The 20,890-nt window shown below is 43.3% G+C and overlaps 2 protein-coding genes across 2 annotated transcripts in view; one reads left to right on the top strand and one right to left on the bottom strand.

Annotated features, from left to right (window-relative positions):
• Window positions 1-7,718, bottom strand: part of KLF13 (Kruppel like factor 13) — a 36,387-nt gene extending 28,669 nt beyond the window's left edge. Inside the window, exon 1 of the mRNA XM_040570482.1 lies at window positions 5,570-7,718. Coding sequence (XP_040426416.1) covers window positions 5,570-6,110 — 541 coding nt within the window. The 5' untranslated portion in view covers window positions 6,111-7,718. The remainder of the gene's footprint in view (window positions 1-5,569) is intronic.
• A 321-nt stretch (window positions 7,719-8,039) lies between these two features.
• TRPM1 (transient receptor potential cation channel subfamily M member 1) overlaps window positions 8,040-20,890 on the top strand; it is a 130,066-nt gene continuing 117,215 nt past the window's right edge. Inside the window, 1 exon segment of the mRNA XM_040570318.1 lies at window positions 8,040-8,517. The gene's annotated coding sequence lies outside the window, so the exon portion shown is untranslated.

Genomic DNA, 20,890 nt, shown 5'->3' with positions numbered 1-20,890 from the left:
TATTTCACAAGGCTAGCATTTGAAACTGTCCTGAACCTACTACTTCTTCTAGTCTGAAAGAAAAACCTATGAGAGGTGTTTTTGTCATGCTCAGTAAGGAGAAGAGGTGGAGGGCAGTAGAAGTGCATTATAGGGCAGGATGGCCTTAGAGGTACCTTAGAGCTTTTTGATAAACTGGCTGTATGCTAATGACAGTGAGTTAGGCATCCAAAGCTAGCTAGCCAGCTGTTTCTAACTTTTAATCCAAGTCAAAAACAGGAGGCCCAGCCACTAGAACTGAAACTGCAGGGTGACGTGGGGAGGACCACGTTAACTTAGCCAGTCCTCCTGCTTGTGGGAAACCACCATTGGGGAAAGACCTTTCCAGTTTCTTCTGGTGTCATGTTCAGAGTGTGGGCAGTTTCATGCTTGGTCCTGGCATCCAGAGCAGCCCAGCTGCCAGCTTAGAGGATGGACTGAACCAGTGCTACCCACACGTTTCCTGCTGTTACACCCAAGCATAACCTGCAGCCCTGTTTTCCGCTGCTCTTGGGTGGCACAGGAGGCATTAGATCAAGCTTCTCTTCTTGCAGCCTTCTCTTGTAAAGGTCTGGTTCTTCACTAACTCTGCCTGCCACCCATGTGCATACACCCCTTCTGGAGTCACTGTGTGCCTACAGGCAAGCTAAAAGGAAACCTAGGCCGCATTTTGAGCTAACCAGCTAAGCTTCTGGTAATTGCCAGGTGCTAAAATGTAAAATAAATTTTATTTCACTGACATGTGAACTTGCTTCTCCTTATACCTGTCAATCAGTTTCTTTACATGCGCTTAGGTGGCACCTTGATTCGGACCAAATTCAAAGAAGTTGTGCTTTGCTGCCGTGCTTTAAACTAATGTAGTCAGAACAAAGCAGATTTGCTAGAACTGAAAGTGAAAACTATCCTCCTTTTTAAAACCTTACCAATCTAAACACAGGTCAAATACTTTATTTTGTCTAGCCTAGTTGTTATACTGTTGTTACACTTGTGAGAACGAGGTCTGACTGCTTTGTATTTCAGAAGATTGCTTTCAAATACCAAATATATTATGAGTTTCCCCATTTTCATATACCCCTGTTACTAATTCATTAGGAAAATTCTGCTTAGGGAAATGACATAGTAACTGAGAAAAAAGGGTGCTTAAGTTAAAATTTTTTTCATATGGGTTCCTCAGTGTTACCCTTAAAATTGTGATTATAGAGATTTAAGATAATCAAGCGAGTGAATGGAAGTCAATTTCTTCTACTTATTCAAATTCAGTTAATACTTAATGAATCAAAGACTAAAAATAATAGATACCTAATAACACATCCTTTTTCAATCTAGTTACCTGAATTGGTGCCTCTAGCAGATCAGGCTGCACTTAGCGCTGGAGTACTGCAAGGTTAAGCAGGCTTAATTAAAATGTCAGTCTGCCAGCTAGAGACCAACAAAGGCCTTGATCACTTTCTCCTCAACAAGTCCTAACCTGACATCTGTGAGCAAGAATAATGCGTCCAGGGTGGCCGCCTCCTCTTCCTATGCCTGGTCAGCCAGCTATGACAGTTAAGCAACAGCACAAAGGAGCCACTGTGAAGTCACCTGGCCCACAGGTTTGTTTCACTGCCAGACTCTCCCAGTAATACTTCAGACTGCGACTGGTGGCCACATCTTTAGCATGTGCTAATTAGCACAAACACATTTAGTTCTAATAATTGGAAACTTGCTCTTGCGTTATGGTGTAGTGGACAGTGAGCAGAATTAGTAAGTTCAGAAAGAAATCTCACTAGAATTAAAAGCTTTATTTTGTGCTTTCTCTGCGTGTAATGCAGATTGCTAAAAGCTCTTAGAGGTCACAGTGACTTTGGGGAGGGTTGCAATATACAGGATTCTTCAGATCCCTGCCCAAAACGTAGTCTTTTTTCCTACGTGTTTGTATGTAGTATAATTCAGTAAGTTGGTGCCCTTCGTAGCCTCCCAGAACACAGCAGGCCCTGACAATGCTCGGTGAGGTCCTGGCCTGAGATGGCTATTAGGCTCTGCACCATCTGTTTCTTCCCACTGGTATATCAGAGACAAACTGGTTTCCAGTGACTCCAGAGAATTTCCAAACCTTTTTACTGAGCCCACATTGAAAATCAGCTTAAGAGGAAGGAGAACTTTGTCATGTAAATGGTTTGTCTGATTTTCTGAAAGTTCTTTCTATTTATGAGTTTTCTCAGGAGGGGATTTTTTTTAAACTGGTAAGCCAGTGGAATTTTTGCCTCAATGGGATCACTATACCTTGGGACAGAGTGCTGCATTTGTGGATCACAACACAGCCTCTGAGGTCCACGGGAACCTCAGTGGAAAAGAATCTGGACTTGACGTTACCCGTTGACACTAAATATAACCTTCTGGTAAACATTAAAACTTCAAGGGCTTTGTGGCTGATGATCATGTTAAACTCCAGGACATCCAGTGAGAGGGTGGGGTGGAAAATATAAACATGAAAAGAAACCTAGGGGGAGGGGAAGGGTTTGTAGGCTGGGGGGAGAACTGCAGAGACTTTGGTGACTAGTATTTTCTGCCTTGTTCGACGTTGTCTTAATAAAGGAGAAGCATTCCAAAGGTTGAGCTAGCTTAACTTGTTAGTGTACAAGACACTACAGTTTGTTCTAGCACATACAGATCTAATAGGGAACTTCAATCTAAAACACTGTACTCTGAGCGATGGCCTAAGGACAAAAGGCAGATAATGCCTTCTTGGCTGTTCCACCTCGTTTCTTCAGCTTGAAATAGGATAATAAGCATCCTGTAGACTACTGTGTTTGTTTGGCACATTTGAGCATTAAAATCAGGCTAAAACCATCAAAGATATTACATGGACCACCAAACAGCCAGAAAACACTGCCAGCTTTCAGTCCCTACTAATGTGGACTGGATTTAACTGAGTAATACTTGAAAGGTTAGGTATCTCTCTGCCACACTATAACCTCAAAAATAAAGTCTGCCCTTGCTCTGAACATGAAGAGTAAAATCTTTAATTTGTGAGCACAGTAGCAGACAAAGACAAGCAAGCTTCTAAAGCAAGTCATAAACTGCACCATCCAAATACCTCCAGCACTATCATCAGTATCTTCTAGCCTGCAGTAGTGTTCTTAGCCTTCAGTTTGCCCCTAACTACCAGCTGGGGTAGTCATAGAGCACATGGAAAAAGTTTTAATCCATGGTAGAAGTTTTTGATTGGTTCTTAGTAACTGGGTTTGGGAGTCACTCTGGCAGCTTACCTTAAAGGTTTAAAGTACCATTCGTGTGCTCCTGGAGTACTTTCGCTGGTGAGGTGGACAGCCATTATCCTACCCATCTGGCAGGCTGATGCGTACGTGTTACCCAAGTAAGTTTATGGGCATTGGAAAGCAGGGGAGACCCAAGACCCTTGTTCTAATCCAGTAAAACCCATTATGTGTTTTGTAGTTAAAACAAACAAAACTGTCTGGAAGTCACTGTATGTTCTGTTAGCTTTTCCAAGTGTCATATTAACTTTTTTCAAGCCAGTCACAACTTCTTTAAAAAACAATAACAACAAAAAAGCACAAACACCCTAGAAAGCATTCTGCAACATGAGTAAGAGGCATTTAAGCCTGTTTAGAACAGAATCCAAACAAAGACCTGTTGCCAGCGAGAAGGAAAACTTGGCAGCTTTGTTTAAAGCTTCCCATACAGACACTGGAGACACGAGAAAACAAAGAAGCTCTAGTCCCTGAGGGTCCTGCCACTCCCACGGCAAAACCAGTCCCTTCCCCACTTTTTCTCTAGCTCTCACACACATGGTTCTCTTTCTCTGTGCCATTCACTACAGCAAGAATGAATTAAGCCCTGCAGATTTGGAAAAAACACAGGAAGTGAAGAGTTTAAAAAAAAAAAAAAAAAAAAAAAAAAACTGAGAGAACCTGGAGGCAAGCCAGTGTCCTCAAATGACTCCACTCAGCGGCAGCCCAGAGCACGACTCCCCCTGCTCCTCTCCCTGCAGGGCGGACGTGGCCCAGCCCTCCTCTCTTTGTCAGGGAGAGGAGTTCCCTGTCTTGGTTTCCAGTTGGTTTGGGAGCCCAGAAACACGGCTAAGTTTATCTTTTGCTTCTAGGACAATGGCAAAGGCCAGAAATAAGTGCAAAAGAACTGAAAATCATTGGAGAAAATTCCCTGAGAGCTGAGTGTAAGCACCTTTTCTCATGAACTCCAAGCAGGCAAGAAACAGTCGCACAGCGCAAAGCGGGGCAAGCTGCCTAGGGTGCCAGGAACATGCTGTTCCTTTGGCTGCGCTGTATAGGGAATTGTCCATCTATATGCTTAAACTTGACGGGGCTTTCTTCTCTGCCACAGAAAGCAAACATCCTCAGTTTAGAACAGCTCTTCCTTCATCCTAGGAAGGCAGCAGGAAAAGCTAGGTATGCTTGAAGAGGTTTGTTTGGTGTGGGTGAGGCTGCCACTTCTGAGCTATGATGGTTCAGGAGTTATTTGTCAGGTGTGGTTCTGAGGATCTTTTCCTTAACGTTCTTTATAAGCAAACTGATCACGGATTTTAGTAAACTAATTTGTTGTCTGAAGTAACTCAGTTGAACAGCTCGCCTAAGTTTGTTCTCATCTGCATGGTGCTTTGTCATAGACACTATGACCAGTGTCTCCAGCAGAGATCAGTCTCCTCGGTTTTTGGAGCCCCCTGTGCAACTGTAGGTCATCCTGTTCCCCAACACAGGGCAGAGGCATCAAGTATGGCATGTCACAGGGCCTTTTTCAATATAGTATTCCTAACTATTTCAGTAACTTCCATGGTGCTTGCAAGACTTCAACTTTTTTTAGGTGTGTATGTCTTGTAAGTTATGATAGCAACAAAGAAGCAGTCAGATGAGACCACCAACAAGTGAACGCTGATCAGGAAAAGTTAGTGTTTACATTCTAATGTGCTTTTTTTTTTGTTGTCGTTGAAATCAGTTTTACCCAGCTGCTAAAAGCTTTTTCAGAAGCTGCCCATGTCCCTTTACATCTATGTTCAGTATCTCCTTGTGACTCATATTCAGCCTCTCAACTGCCTTCCTGCCTGCTCTAGCTTCACAAAAATGCCTTCTAAAGAAAGAAACAGAAACACGGTCATTCGGGTGCCTCTAGAACATTTAATTTTAAACGATTAAGAGTACTGATGTTTGTATGGGAAGTGATAAGCAGGTATAAAGGTACTGACAGGAGCACAGTGTTGGAAAAAGTAGATGGGGGAAGGTAAGAAGCCTTGTAAAGGGTAAGTCGAAGATACACGAAACAAGAATAACAACTAAAAATTACAGTGTGGTAGGATCCACACAGATGACCCACGCTCCATTCCCTGTGATATTAAGTAATAAAAGGCAACATTAGCTTTGAATCTATGCCTAGTAAGGGTTTATTCCCGGAGGGCTTTTTTTTGTTTTTCTCCGAGCTTGAGTTCTGAAAGATGAAACCATAATGGTGGCCAAATACAAGTTTGTTTTTGTTTTTTTTTCAACATTCATTTTAATTACCAAGCTGTAACAAATAAATCTTTGGCTGGATTGCAACTAACCTGTGTGGGTCCTTAGATGAGCTTTAAGATGGGAAGATTTGCCATAAACTTTTTCACACCCCACATAGTGGCATTTGTGCTTTTTCTGGGGTGATCCAGGGTCAGTCCAGCTTCTCCCGCGTTTGTTCTTTTGTCTGGGGCTTGGCTCAGTTACTGCAGCCAGGCTAGTAGGTGTGGCTGCTTTTCCTCCTCCACGCTTACCAGCCGAAGACACGCTTTCTTCCCCAAACTCCTTAGGAGCGATAGAAATGTGTATTTGTTCTGTGATATCAAAGGTCTCTGTTTTTTCCATTTTGAGAGCGGGTGAGTTTGGGACGTGCTGGTTCAGATCTGCTAAAATGCTAGCTACCACAAGTAATGACGATCCATTGTCTTTCCCAGTCTCTCTGACCTCCCACTTATCTTCTCCATTTGACGAAGGAGGTATTGCTGCATCAGGTTGGGGATCAGGCTCCCCTTTGGGACTATGGATAATAGCACGACTGGACATAGAAACAAGGCACTCTGCTGCAAAATGATCCACATACGCTGCTGTTGCCATTTTTCATAAGTTTTAAAAGAAATCCAAACCGGAAAAAAGCACTTCTTTTTTTTTTTTTTTTAAGAGATTAGGCAAGCAGACCTTCCCCTCTCTTTATTTCTTAAGCTCTCTCAGTAGAAGTGAAGTCTGATCTAGCAGCCATCAAAACCGCACTCTGCGACGATCACGCCCAGCCCGTCCCTAAATCCAAAAAAGCGCCCAAGTCCAGTGGGAGAGGAAAAAGGCGAGCGGACGGCTCCCGGCAGCGGCAGCTTGTTGCTGGCAGCGTGAATTACCGGCGGCGTTTCGTCGCCGGCGCGAGAGGAGAGCGGCTGTGCCGGCCCGGTCCGCGCATGGCGCGCTGACAGCCGCTCGCCTCCCGCTGCCGCTCCTCGCCGGGGGCGTGCCCACGGCCCACATCTGGCCGTGACGTCACAACTAGGCCACCGCCCCCCCCCCCCGCAAGTGAAAGGAAGCGTCCGATTGGCTGCCGGGCGCGCCGCGTGCCGCGGGAGCGCGCCCCGGGGCCGCGCTGTGCGGCACCGCCGGGCGCAGAGCGGCGGGCGCGGAGCCCTCCGCCGGCAGCTCGGGGCGTGTTGCGCGAGAGCGTCGCCTGCAGGGACGGCTTAACCGGCACTGGGCCGTTAAAACGTAGAGATCTAAAAACGGTGCAGTGTTGGGGCTGATACAAGTGATGGGAAAAAGGAGGGAGAGTACACCAGTTGGTCTGCAGCTACACGGATGGAGTGCGTGTGAGGATTTTAATAAATTGTGACACGTTTAGCTGACTCCCAGAGAATAATAAGCTGTTGAAATCACCATCCTCTATGTCAAAGCGCTCCACTGCCTCTCAAGTATTTAAAAGTACAAATGGAAATCACTTTTTATTATTATTATTATTCTCATTTATCAAGAGATAACAGCTCAGCCAGTTTGTAGAGATTAATGCCTGAATGAATAAATGGGTTGTGTGTGACCAGCTTACCAAAACAGAAAGAAATGCATCTGATTTCAGGTCTGAACACTGTTATTCTGTGGTGCTTCTTACCTTTGGTTGGATCATGTTCTTTCTTTAGACTAATTCTTGTGAAATTCCCGTCATTAGTGCAGATGGACCTTTCCTCGGAGGCAGAGCTGGTCAGAAACCAGGAGGGCTTCTTTGGAAGCTTTCCTGGATGGAAAGTTTTGGAGTTTGAGGGGGCGTGGAAGGAAGCGAACATCTGTTGCAGAAACTCAAATAGTTTTGGTGTTGAGTAAAAAGTTGGTTTCATTCATGTGAAAATGCCTTATTCAGGAGCAACATATGCTAGTGCTACCACTGCACTTTATAGGTGCTGTGCTTTGGGTTCTCACGCACCGCTTCCCCTCTAGGTCAGACCTGTTGGCAACCTGTGTCTACTGCAGCCCTCTGTGTCTGTTCTGTTATCCTGTGGCACTCTGCGGGACTTCAGTCCCTGCAGTCAAGGGAGGAGTAAGGCACACCACCAGCACAGGAAGATGTGGTTTCACGCTGCAATGTGCTACATCATTTTGATACAGACATGTCGTACCATTTGTTCTGCTGAGCATGGCTACAGGAAACGTTCACGTTTCTAAATAAAGGTCGAGTTTCAGACTCCCCTATTTATTCCTAAAGGAAATAAACCCAGGGACAACCCTTTCAAGTGGAGACGGTAGCTGAAGGTGGCTGCAGCAGACCTACCTGGCAGCTCCTCACAAAGAACCCTGCAGCAGTGACCCCTCTGCTCTCCCACCTCGAGGAGAAACAGGGGCCGTGGTGAGGGGGTGAGGAGAGGGCAGGGCTCGGGCCCAGGTTCTCAAGGAGAAGTGGGGCAGGAGAAGGGAGGCGCGGACGGCCCATGGCCCCACCGGGGTTCTGCTTCGCCCCGTCCCGCGCCGCCTCTCAGCCCCGCCGGGTCCCTCTCCTACCACCTCGGCGCCGCCTCCTCGTCCCGCGCTGCCCGCCCCTGTTCGGGGCAGCAGGTGCCGCAGAGCCGCCGCCTCTGGACGAGAAGTGCCGGTGCAGCCCGGCCCCGCCGCCGGGCACGCGCCGCCCGAGGCCCGGGGCCTCGTCCTGTCACCGTTTCCCGCCGCCCGCCCGCCCTGAGGAGAAATCCCTCGAGGTGAACCGGGAGGTGTGATTGGCTGCCATGCTTGGGGGGGCTCCAGAAGGAGGTAGAGCAGCCAATCAGAGAAGACATTACATGCTGCGTGTGACTCCCCACAGTGGAGGAGGCCCTGGGCGCCATGTTGTGTCGGGGGCCTCTCGAGGGCCGGGGGCATCCCTTGGGGACCGTGCGGTGCTCCTATGGCTTGGTTCGGGGCGTGAGCAGGTGGGACACAGCCCACCACGTCCCGGGAGCCTTTGGCCAAGAGGGAGAAGATGCCATGTCACAGGACATCTGGGCCCGTGGGCAGCAGAAGGATGGTGAGGAGTTAGTGGCCAGCCATACCTGATGTTAAGGAGGGGTCTTAACCTTTATTTTTATTTTTATTTTTTATTTTTAACAGGTCTTTAGCTTAAAGCCTTGTCCTGGTAGCTGCTCCTGTTATATAGGAGTGCTTCTCGTGTGAAATTAATAGTCATAACCAAGTCCCCAGTGGACTGCGTGAACTCTCTAGTACTTCTGCAATTCTGTGGTTGAGAACTTGTTTTGCTCTTTGCGTGGGGGCTGGCTCCGTGCCAGCCTGGTAACGGCGGGCAGAGGAAGACGGGGTCTGTTTTCCTGAGAAGTTGCTTCTTTTTTTGGTTGGGTGAACCCTTTGGGCGTGCCTTCCTCATTTGGGAAAGAGCGGTGTTGTGGTTGCTTGTACCAGAAAGGCTTCTTAATGTGAAAGAAAACTTAGTCATATTCAGAAGATGTGTGTAGCCAGGTTAGGGGGTGTTGTTACTGCCTTGTTAAAAAGCAGGACTAAGAATAAAAATGTGTTTCTGCCTTGATAATAGCTGACCAGATGACAAAAACAGTCCCCTCTGGAGCACTTAACCTGAAGAAGTTGCTATCTCATTGCACGTACAGGAGCAGGGTGTGGTGTGTTTGTCATCTGGATGTGAAAATTCCAGCTGCCCAATGGACTCGTCTATGGGTTTTAGTGCAGGATTGCAAATATGAAATGTTTCTGTGTGAAATAATAGCCTCCCTGCAAACGGCAGTGGTGATGCTCTTTTGTAACACATTTCAGTCATGAGGTCAGTGGTGCAAAAAGATCTTACAGAAATTTACCTAGTTATAAACTTTTTTTTGTAATGATAATGTATTTACCTGACTATATGTCTGTTATTATTATTTGTTGTGCATTTAATTTCTCAGAACAAGTGGAAAAGTGAATTTCTCCAAGTATACGATAAATGGTAAATACACATCTGCTGAATATCCTGCAACTGTTGACTTATCGACCAAATGAGCTGAATTTTAGATCAGTGAAAAATTAATAAAGATATACTCTAATCCTTCTTCAGTTTTCTTTATTGGATTGTTGTTAACATGTTCGCAGCTGCAGGCATTTGTGCAATAGACAGGTGGGAATTTTTCTGTCTGTTAGGGCACTATTTTTTCATCTACTCAAATAATTCAGCCTGGGCTCTGTCAGTCTTTTGCTTGTTTTGTTTTGTTTTAGTGTTTTCTTAATAAATAGTTTAGAGTCTTGTTTAGCTACAAATGCATAGCAGCAGAATAATTTTAAATCAAATCCACCCTGTTCTCCCAAAATAGCTCATTGTTTTAAATTACAGGAATGAGAAGCTCTGAAATACTTTGTGAAGTTAAACTAGTTTTATGAACTCTGTTAACCAGAACTTTAAACAAAATAGAACAAAGTCCTGATACAGATGCTTCAAATCAGCTCATATCTAGTTTTGCGTGGCCAAAAAAGGGAAAAAGAAATTGAGCAATAGCAAGATTTATTTATTTTTTATAATGGTATAAAACCTGTTACAAGGATGCTGGAGTATCACATCTTTATAAAGTAAATGGTAGTGGAAGTCTGCAACACGCAAAATTAATACATGGACAGTCTGGAGCAGGAATTTTGTGAGTGGGAAAGATGATAATTTTTCACCAAGGAAAAATTTCCTGTTCCTGAGAACATGAGTCCTAAACATTCAGTTTTATATTACAGGCATTTTATCAGTACTCTTGCTGCATGAGTTTGCTCAAAAATTTCTTTTGTTTTCATATACTTCTGCTTTGGATCCTATGAGTCCCTTGCAAAAAGTGTGAAGTGCTCAAGTTGTATGGACTTAAGTGAATTTATGTTACTTTACGTCATCCCAAGAAGCTGTTCAGGAGAATGGAAAAAGTGAAAGGCCATGTAGGCCCTCTCCCCATTCCATTCCTACACAGTAGCTGTAAGATGAAAACACCTTAGTGCAGGTCTTAGTGAGTCTGTCCACATTATCATCACAGCCACTGTGTGCACAAATTATGCCCATAGAACCAATCAGGACTTGCCTGTGACTTTTCTGGACAAATCTATGAAGTGGTGCATGTGGACACCTCTGGCTTCTCTCCTCATAGCACACTTCTCCTCTCTCCTGCATGTAGGGGCTGTCAAAACTTAAGAATATTGGGAAATGTAACTTTTGTGCCATAAATATTTCATAGAACTTTAAATGTTGAAATCTAGTGTCTGTATTTGAGGAATCAGTTGTTGGTTTTTTTTAAAGTAACTTCTCTTAAATGAAAACATCAAGTCAAATAATGCTCACCCGAGGAAAAGAGGCTCTTCAGGTAAAGAAAACATGGGAAGGTGAAACATAAAATCCTGAATTTTCAGTCTCTGTAACAGGAGTCTGAGACTTGGGTAAGATTTTGCCATCAATAAAACGCAAAGTGATGAAGTAGTAGTCATGCCTTGAAAATAATCACTTCCACTGGATTTGGTCCACAGTCATTCTTTTCAGCTGTGTTTAACTGATTTCAGTACTGATTTGGTCTCTTATGATTTACCCATTTATTATTTCTAATTCTTCGCTTATGTGTGCTTTTTACGTGGGTTGAATACTGCATGTTCCCACTTTGGTAAGCATTTTTTCATTCAAAACCACAGAAAATACTGACAAATGTCACCAGGAAGCTCTCAAATGAGTGAATTGACCTAGCAGTTTATTCAACAAATGTTGTGTAACTTTTATTCATGTTTATGCTTGCAAGCCAGCAATGAATTGCAGGTGCAAATAGTATTGCAAAATATTCAGCTGAATGTTTTTACAATATACTGTTTGAGGCTGATTGCTAATATGTTGGGCCTATTGAAATGGTCAATGGTCAAAAAATTGGTGTTTTGTATTTATGAAAGCATTATGAAGAGATCTGATGTTTGGTACAACGGACGTAATGCTTGCTAGTTGGCATTTGGTATGAATGGCTGTGTTGAAATGAAAACTAAATCTGGACTGGGGGGTTCTCATGTGTGTTTTCTGATGTCTCGAAATTGGACCCCTGCAATGAAGAAAAATCTTTTACATTGCGTAATGAGATGGTAAAATGCTGATAGCTGTGCATCCCAGTGGAATACGCATAGGTGGAAAATGGCTGTTTTCCATGACAAACCATTACTTGTAGTCTGAACCTGGACGTGAAGGCGAGGGTGTAATGGAGATTTAAGAGGAGTGATCACTTGAGGAAGCTGAGTAGGGAATTGCTTGTTTACACACCCTTCTGTGTAAGTCAACCTAAATCAGCTCCCTGATTTTTGTGTAAAAAATAAAAGAAGTAAATGTATGCCTTACTGATTCATTGAAGCAGAAGGAAGCCCCCTAGCCATAGGTTCCCCTCCTCTTGAAGCAGTTACTCAGTGCAGCTGAGGGCTGAGCATCGTGTGGGTAGCGGCTGTTGGCAGGTTCACTCTGTTCTGACAGTCTGCAGGTGGATCCCTGTGCTGGGTCTGGCTGGGGTGGGGTTAATTTTCTTCATAGCAGCCTCTATGGTGCTGTGATTTGGATTTGTGCCCAAAACGGTGTTGACAATATGCTGCTGCTTCAGCTATTGCTAAACAGTGCTTGCACAGTGTCAAGACTTTCTCAGTTTCTCACTCTGCCCCTTCCCAGTGATAGGCAAGAGGCTGGGAGGGGACACAGCTGGACAGCTGACCCTGGCTGATCAAAGGGATGGTACATACCATGTAACATCGTGCTCTGCAATAAAACTGTGGGGGAGTTTTCCAGGGGTTGCTGTTGGTCAGCTGGTGGTGAGCAATTGCTGTTACACCCCCTTCTTTCTTTTTTTTTTTGTTTTGTATTTGGTTTTCCCTTTTCTTAGTAACTGTCTTATCCCATTGACATCTGCTGTGATATGTTGGCGGCAGTGGGAGATCTGCTTGAATTGAGATTTTTTTTCCCCTTTGGCACCATTATCAGTTCTTCTGCAGCCAAGAACTTTTATTGCCACTTCTGCAAAGGAGATTTATCCAGCAGATAATCCCGCTCCCTGAAAGTGGGCCTGAGAAGCTAAGCCAACCTTTCTTTCCCATCTGTGAATGTGTGTTGCTTCACTGCCTTGTGTTACTGTAAATTCTGCGATTCATTGCGTCTCCTATGTATTTAGCACATGCACTAGCTTAAATGCAGCATTTGTATGATTTCATATAAACAGAAGCCATTTATGAATCTGCTTTTCTCTCCCTTTCTGATTATTTGTTGCCCATGTTACTCTGAATCCAGACTATCAGTACAAGACCTGCATCTGATCCCTGTCTCCTGCTCCTCAGCTGCTATGCTGGCATCTCTCAGTTGCATGACAGTGTTAGGACTTCTCATATTCACAATAACCTTGATACCTACATCCTGAAGCCTGAATATCAGCCCTGGAGCTGCCTAAGACATGGATTATTTTGACTGAGATAGGGTGTTAACCCACAGCAATTCACAAATGCCCAAACTTAATCCATGTGGCAAGCTAACATTAACTAGAAGCCCAGCCAAGCAAAGTTATTGTTCTAGGATGAGAACTGTGATGCCCTTCTGTATTACTGGGAAGTCTGATCTGTACATTTGCAGAAATGCCCAGGCACAGGGTACAGGTTTTGCTGGCACCTGAAAAGCCAAGAGTTTATGCCATTAAATGGAGCAATCTAAACACACGGATTAAATGTGATACGTAGACAGATTTCAAAGGAGTTCTTTTTCAGTGACACTGGATGAAAACAACATTACTTAAAATGACAAAATTCTTTCCTCTCCTGTCTGAGTCAGTTCCTTATGCAGAACATGTACCGTATCTCTAAAGCAGAGAAGGGCAACTGCAGAAATGTGTAATCAAACTACCAGAAGGCTCAGTTTGTACTGTGAAGTACAGATATGATCAATCTCATGAAGCATTCCGCAGAAACTTAGAGATACTTCCAAGAAGCCCAAGCAGTGGGGGATGGTTGTACATTTCATATGACAGAGGAGCTTGAGCTATACCAGTTGGCCCTAATGGAGCTGGACCACAAGTTTCCAAATCTCCCAGTACGTCCCTGCATAGTCATTTCAGTGCTATCCATTTCTTAGAGCCCTTGGGCACACAGACATTTTGATAACCGGGTTGCTTATTTAGGTACTTTTTATGTAGTTTTGGAGACCTAAACCACTCCTTTTGTAAATTCCTGGCTGTGATTTCTTCCTTTTAAACTACCAGTTGTTTAACTTGTTCTGAAGAAGGGATGTGTGCTACGAGCTGTAAGACAGAAATTTGTTTTGGGAGTACTAGAATTGTTTATCTCCCTGGAATGAATGTACTGGGAGATTTCCTTGCACACCTACTGGTCTGCATGCTGTAAACATCTGAAATCACGTAATATCCTTAAGGAAAGGCTTACCACTTCTAGTGATTATCTGAGTGGCTCAGGCTTAAATAGGCTTTGCCAGGATCAGGGAATGACTTTTCACAGTAATGGTTTGCCCTAGGAGTTACACTGCATGTTTCTACATTTGTCATTCAAGCTGATCGTTCCACCCTTAAGGAACAGCATGTGCCATCTGTAAAGCAGAGTTAACAAATAGCTTCGTGGTGCAAATGGAACTGTACATTAGGGGTGAATCATTAAACCTTTTCCTCTGTCCTTAAATGATTAGTGTGATTGTTGCTGTAGTTCTTGTAACCCTTTAGTGTTTTTTGTGTACCATCCTGTTTCTAATTCAGATGAAACCAAAGGCACCTGGCCCATAAGACTTCAGAGATTTCATCAAGTATATGAGGACAGACATGTCTTTGAGCAGAAAGAAGGAAGATCTAGACCTCATTAGAAGACAGAGGAACCAATGCAGTCACCATACAAGTTTTGCTCAAGGAAAAAGAGAGTAAAAATCCAGAGCCTGGTCTTTCTTTTAGTTTTTTTTTTGTTTGTTTGTTTTTTTTTTTTCTGTGGAACCCAGACTTACTCAGTTGTTTTGTGGCTGTTTCCTACTTAATAGGTTTTGAGCTTTTTCTGAGTTCAACCAAATTCAACAACGCAATTTAAAAACAGCTAGCTGCAAAGGTGTCCCTTGGAAACAGGTGAGTATCTGGAGGACAGGTCCTTCTCTGGGCTGATGGGAAGCTGCAACAGTTTTTCCCAATTTGGGTATCAGTGACTATACACCAAAGTCCCTAGGAAATTGTTTTTCTGTAATTCAGGTGCTCACTGAGCTGTCTGCTTATTTTTGAGCTGCCAGTGGGATATATTACAAGACATGGTTTGTTGTTTAACACTATTCACACACTGAACTAGGGAATTACTCTTGGTGTGCAAATTGCTTATAGACAGGTAATTGTGAAAATTTGCAATTTGTTTTATTGGTTAGTTTCTTAATTCATGCAATAGTTTCCATTTCCTGACTCTTAACTGCCATCGGAAAGCACCAGCAACATGGAGTTCCAGTGCCCAATTTGCATTGTTGCAGATTAGTTGTGTAATCTGGAATTTACTTTGAGTATGTATTGAAGTTCACATTTGTTGTTTTGTCTAAGTTAGCTCTTCAGAGCTTTACCATTCATCTGAATCAAATATGTTCACTCAGGTATTCAAGGAAACCAAACGTAAGAGGGCTTAAACAGAACTGACTGAAGAATGTATTTAGAATATAACTACAGATAGTTTTCTAAGTGCGTTAGTTGATTTACTCTTAACCTGGCTGTATTTTGCATTTATCTTTTTTTCAGGAATAAAAACGTAGCGGTAAACGTGGTCCAGGTAGATCAGCAAGGTAGTTGGCTTGCGTTCTCTGCAGGTAAGTGGTTGAATACATTCAGTGTTGGGGACATTCATTGCCTGTCTGAGAAGCTTGATTTCCTATGGTGGTTTTTGTATTAAAAAATGGAAGACCTTGGTCAGTAGGAAGATGAGTTCAGTGACAGTCAGCATATAACATGCTGATAGCCACCTGCATTTAGGGTGAAGACTTATCTGCAGATTCCCAGTGGACAATTTGGGATCCCTGCTGGAACCAGAAGGGGTGAAAGGTTTAATGGGCTATGTAATAGCAACCACCTTTTGCTTTTGGGTGCATTCTGTGAGTAGGTCTTCTCCAAACTCTATCTTACCATCTCCTGCCAAATGTCTGCAGTGGAACCCCACCTGCAGTGTCTCTGGAGCTAGTTCTGTCTGTACCTGCTAGGAAGGATAGATTTTTGCCTTCATAAAACTTACATTAATTTTCTGCGTTTTAGTGTGCTTTACTAAATAATACCTAGGCATTGCAACAGTTGTTTGTCTAATTCTCTCCAACATGCTACTTCTGTTTTTAGCCTTCTCACTTACCAGAGGATAGTTTTATGTCATGAGCGAGGGCTGCATGGCAGGTGCTAGTTAATTGCATGCGTTGGTCTCACAGCTGCCAGTGTTCTTCTGCCCAGCTGAGCACATCAGGGTTCATTCGAACCATGACTCTGGTCATCAACAGCACAGAACAAGGGCGTGCTTGTCCCACTGTGGTGACAGCAAAGCGCCACGGGGCAGTTCTGGCTGGTTAACAGTTCTTCATCGTTCTGTGTAACGCAAATGTTGAACAAAGCACAGTGAGGGGATGACATGATGTAATGCGTTTTCCAAGAATTGTATGGAAAAGAAAATCCTAATAAATCTCATCAGTGAGTGGGATGTTCTTTGGGCAACTAAGTGGGCTATACTCTGCAGCCTCCAACAGCAAGGGTGCCACCTTTCTGATCACAACATAGTTATTCTGTAGTGCTGAACTGCTACATTGCACCTCAAAATAAGGGAAACAACATCACTAACGAAGCATGTTCAGTCACCAAAGTCCCCTAACAGTCTAGTTTTTCAGTTACTCTGTAAAGGCTGATGCTTGCAACAGAAATCTTGTACAGGCAAAGTGAGGATGCAAGTTTAGTTACTTGTGTTAATTAGTACACTGCCATGACAGCACTTGTTTGTAATTAGAAACCCACATTTAATAACTAAGTTAAATTTTATTTTCCCAGTGTGTGTTTTGAATGTTGTAACCTGCAGTACCTTTCAGAAATAACACTGTACAGGCAGCTCAGCTTAGAGTGTGGTGATACTAAACACATGAAAATGCTTTAGTGAAAATATTAAATATGACAATGCAATTGTTTGGGTGAAAGATTTTAGTGCATATATTATGACTCAGAGTATGCACGCTCTGTCTAGAACTCACAGTGCTCCCAGAAGTGGAGATGGTGCCTTTGTATTTCAAAGCAACTGCATAAAGAGAGGGTTGACACCCTAGCTCATCTTTGAACAACAGATTTTCTTTGGGCTAGGGGATTTCCCAGGTGAGAAATCCATCAGATCAGGGAACAGCAAACATCGTGATGCGGAGGCAGGTAATGACAGCATACCCTCAGTGAAAGAGCAGGTGAGCTGTGGTTTTCTCCATGCAGGAGGGAGGCCGGGATCAGTGTCTAACAGCTTCTTGTCAAAAAACAGGATGCAGATGCCTTCAGAGTAGGAAAAGAGCCAAAACGCACCCCTGAATTTCTCTTTCAATGGGAATTGTGCCAGTTGGCAGAAACAACCTGTTAGGAACAGAGGTTCTTAACAGGGAAGCAAAAAGAAAAAGATCAGGGTTTCTCTCCTTTTTTCCTTCCTGTTTATCCTTTTTCCACTAGGTGCTTGTCCTAAATGAGCCAATGGCATGAGTATGCATTGCCCACTTACAGCTCAGATAGCAAGCGCTATGTATACGCAGAGGGCTGTTAGTGAGCATCCAGAGAATAAAAATGTTTAAGAAGAAAAACTGAAGGAAATAAAAGGAAACAATGAGGGTAGGGAGAGGCTAAATATGTCAAAAATAATAGTAAGAGTAAAGATTTACTCAGTTAATCACCATCCTGAGTCTGGAGAACCCTCTTCTATTCCATATCTCTGAGTTTCCCAAAGCTGGCTTTAGGGGATACATAATGCGTGTTACAGGCTTTACTCTCTTTTATGGAGAAAACTGGAAAGACTTTCTGCAAGCAGTGAATGGCACACAAACAATGAGCATTTTTAACGCATCTCAGAGGCTGGTGTGAACCATGGGGCAAGGATACAGGACTGTAATGGGGCCCTCTCCTCCAACCCTCAAGCTCACTGCTCGTAACCCAAAGAATACTTCTAGTGTACAAAGACCCCATTGTATTCTGCACACATACTGTTCATGTATATTTCAAGAGATGTAATGTACTGTAGTAAGTCAATGGCACAATTACAGACAAATCCTATGGAATATGTTTCGGAGAGGATTTGAGCAATAAAACATTACACTGTTAACTAGCATGTTCCATGTAAACAAAAATGCTTTACACTCAGGAAATGGAAGGGCTTAAAAACTTGACTGTAAATTTTGCATAAGCGAATATTGCAGCTTACCTCATAGGAATATTTCCTGTTCATAGTTTATGCAGTGTGGGGAATAGGGAAGTTCTACAGTTCTGCATTCAGTGGGAAAACTGTTACAAGAGTCTTCTTTATTACTTCCTGCCATCCTGGAGCAGGATCACCACGTCACTTTTCCTTAACGCTCCTATTCATTTTTCTCTGCATGCCCCTGCCCTTTCTGCCTTAAATCTGTTTAATTAAGGCCCGATAAATGTTTGCAGAGGTGCATCTTTCCAGCAAGCTACTGCAAAAGCCAAGGCTCTAGGTCAGAGACAGAAGAGGAGCTCTTAGTACAATGGAGTTTGTCATTCTGTTGTGTCTGGTGGTATATAGGATCTCCACAAATAACCCAGTAACACAATAAGATTGCCTATTTAATTCTCTGATTACGATGATGGGAAACCTTTTTAATAACATTTGTCTAAGACCCATTTAACACTCCTGAATATTTCCTTTCTCCACTACAGTATCTTATAGTTTGGTGTTCCTAGGTCTTCACAACCATGATGAGTTAACATTTGCCCTGTGTTCAGGTCTTCATCAGCTTATTCAAGTTACACTGCTATACAGTAGTATAGTATATTTTAAGAAATTTGCTTTTTTTTTTTTCAGCTGCATTTAGTTAATATATTTCTGCCTAATAGAAGTAACCAATTTATTACTATCTTTTTACATTATTGTTCTGCTTGATGCATTGCTCAGCTTTTCTGGACAGGCTTCAGACTCTTCCCAGGGAACTGAGGTTCTGCAAGGGCTGCTTCCACGAGGAAGCATGGCACTTCTGGGGCTGGAAGCAGTGCAGTGCTGACAGTCTCTGGGGGCTGCGGGAAAATCCCTCTTGCTACAGATCTTGCTATTAAAATGAGCAGGAGACACAGGGTTTTCCCAGTTCAGCAGGTGCTAAGGCACAGGCTGAGAGACAGGAGAGAAGGCAGTGGAAAACATTTGTCTTGTGAGCAGCTGGTGTGATCATGATGGCTGAGGAGGAGGAGGAAGGGCTAGGAGTCTTGCTGCCTTTAGAACTGGGCTTTTGGTGAAGAGAGGAAGGAGAGCATCCGGTGCTTTGCTTGTCTACAGTGGGGGGGGGGAGGGAGGAATTGTCAAGGGCTCAGAAAGGCTGAACAAATGTCTTTGATTTCATTAACTTTCTGGGAGTTGCACTTCACCTAATTTAGCTGGTAAGCTGCCTCAGTGAGAGGAAAATGGTCATTTCTGAGGGCAACGGAAGGGGAAGTCACTTTGTTGTGAGTTGTTGTTTGCGTCCCCCAAAGTATTTTAGGAAACAACCATTCAAATGTTGAAAACAATAAAGAACTGAGTGGTAAAGGGCAAAACTTAACCATCCTTATGTACATGCTTGCTGTTTCTCTACTACACTACTGTGTAGTCTTGAGTTGGTTTTGAATATATTTTCTAGAAATTACCATTCAGTAATGACAGCCCATTCGGCTCTTGCAACAGATGAGTGTTAATGAAGAGCCTTAGGGTGTGGGGCCCTATGGGTGTTCCTTAGCCCTCAGTCAAATGTGTAACAGTCCCTGTGATAGTAACTATAGATTAAAGCAAGAACTGTTACTGAGGCAAGCAGGTAGAGGTAAGACCACTACGATTTATGTAGTTCTGAATATTTTTCCCAGGGCAAGGAAATACCCCTTCAAGCGATCACTGTCAGGATGGTAAATGGTAAGTAAGCATTTGTAGAGTTAGCCTTGGGATGAGATGTTGAAATGAACCAGTTTAGCTGGAAGACTGACCAGCATCTTTACTTCTCCACATCATACTGCTGTAATTGATGCACTTCACTATAAAGCATAATCTTACTCAGTATTTTGTGGATGTCTGTACAGGGCCTGCATTCCTTGTCCTTTAGGAAGCCCGGGAGCATGAGGCCTATGTAATTGGGCCTACTTATATAGAGGGTAAGGGTTTCAAAAATACCAAAGTAACTTGGTATTTACTTTTCCTTTTCAAAAGTGACAAGTTCCTGGGATTTCCACTGTCATATAGTTGTTTTAGCACTTCTCACAAACTTGAATACTCAAGTTGCTAGTTATTTTCAGAAAGAGTTTCTATTCTAGACTTAATTTACATGAGGGTTAGTAAGGAATTATATTTTTGTTGCATGTTACTTTCTTTGTTTGAGCAAAAGGGACTTGGCCACAGTTGGTACCAAATGTAAAGGAAAAATTTCTGGTAACTGAACTTATGTACAGCATTTCTGGTAATATCAGGGCAGTGGTGCTGTGTAGCATAATACCTTTGCTTTTCTTCCTAAGGTACTGTTTTGCCCAAATACTCTACATATTATGTCTATAATATAGGAAAAAAAACACCTAGAAAATCTCCATGAGCCAGCAACTTGAGGTGGAGGATTTTCTCACTTTTTTTTTCTCTTCTACCCGCACCAGATCTCAACCATGGATGATAGAAAGGGCAGGTCTTTATTTTATGGAAGGGTTACAGTCTTACAAAATGTGGTTATTCTCTCTGGTTTTAGGACCCTGGAGGAAGCTGAGGAGCTATTATGCTTGACTGTACCTGGCAGCTGGACATGTGGGTCTCTTAATTTCATTTCAGGTGAATCTCTTTATTTGAAGGAGGGGAGTGGAGGGGGAGATGGTGAGCAAAAAATTGAGTCTGTCACCTTAGGACAGGATTTGTGCTTTAACTTTCCTCTTGTCTTCTCTCCTTTACAATCTGGTAATTCCATTTTTGCCCAGGTTTGTGGGGAGTGCCTAGGCAGTCCTTAGGCAGAGAATGCTTATAGTTAGCTATTTGTCTAAGGAAGGAAAACTGTCCTTTCTAGGATTCAAAAACTTCACAGAAACAGTAAAACCAAGAACGGTTATCTCTGTGTATTTTCATTCCCACAGGTGATGCATTTTGTTTCCATTGTTACAAGTGAATGAAAATAAGTAATCCTTATCAGTACACAGCAAGTGGCATGTGCAGCAGGAAGAGGAAGTAGGAAGAGATGTTGGGAGGGGTCTGTCAGTCAG

Source organism: Cygnus olor, chromosome 11 (assembly GCF_009769625.2).
Source record: "Cygnus olor isolate bCygOlo1 chromosome 11, bCygOlo1.pri.v2, whole genome shotgun sequence".
NCBI classification, from domain to species: domain Eukaryota; kingdom Metazoa; phylum Chordata; class Aves; order Anseriformes; family Anatidae; genus Cygnus; species Cygnus olor.
The sequence above is the reverse complement of the archived record's forward strand: the minus strand, read 5'-3'. Positions and strand labels throughout refer to the sequence as shown.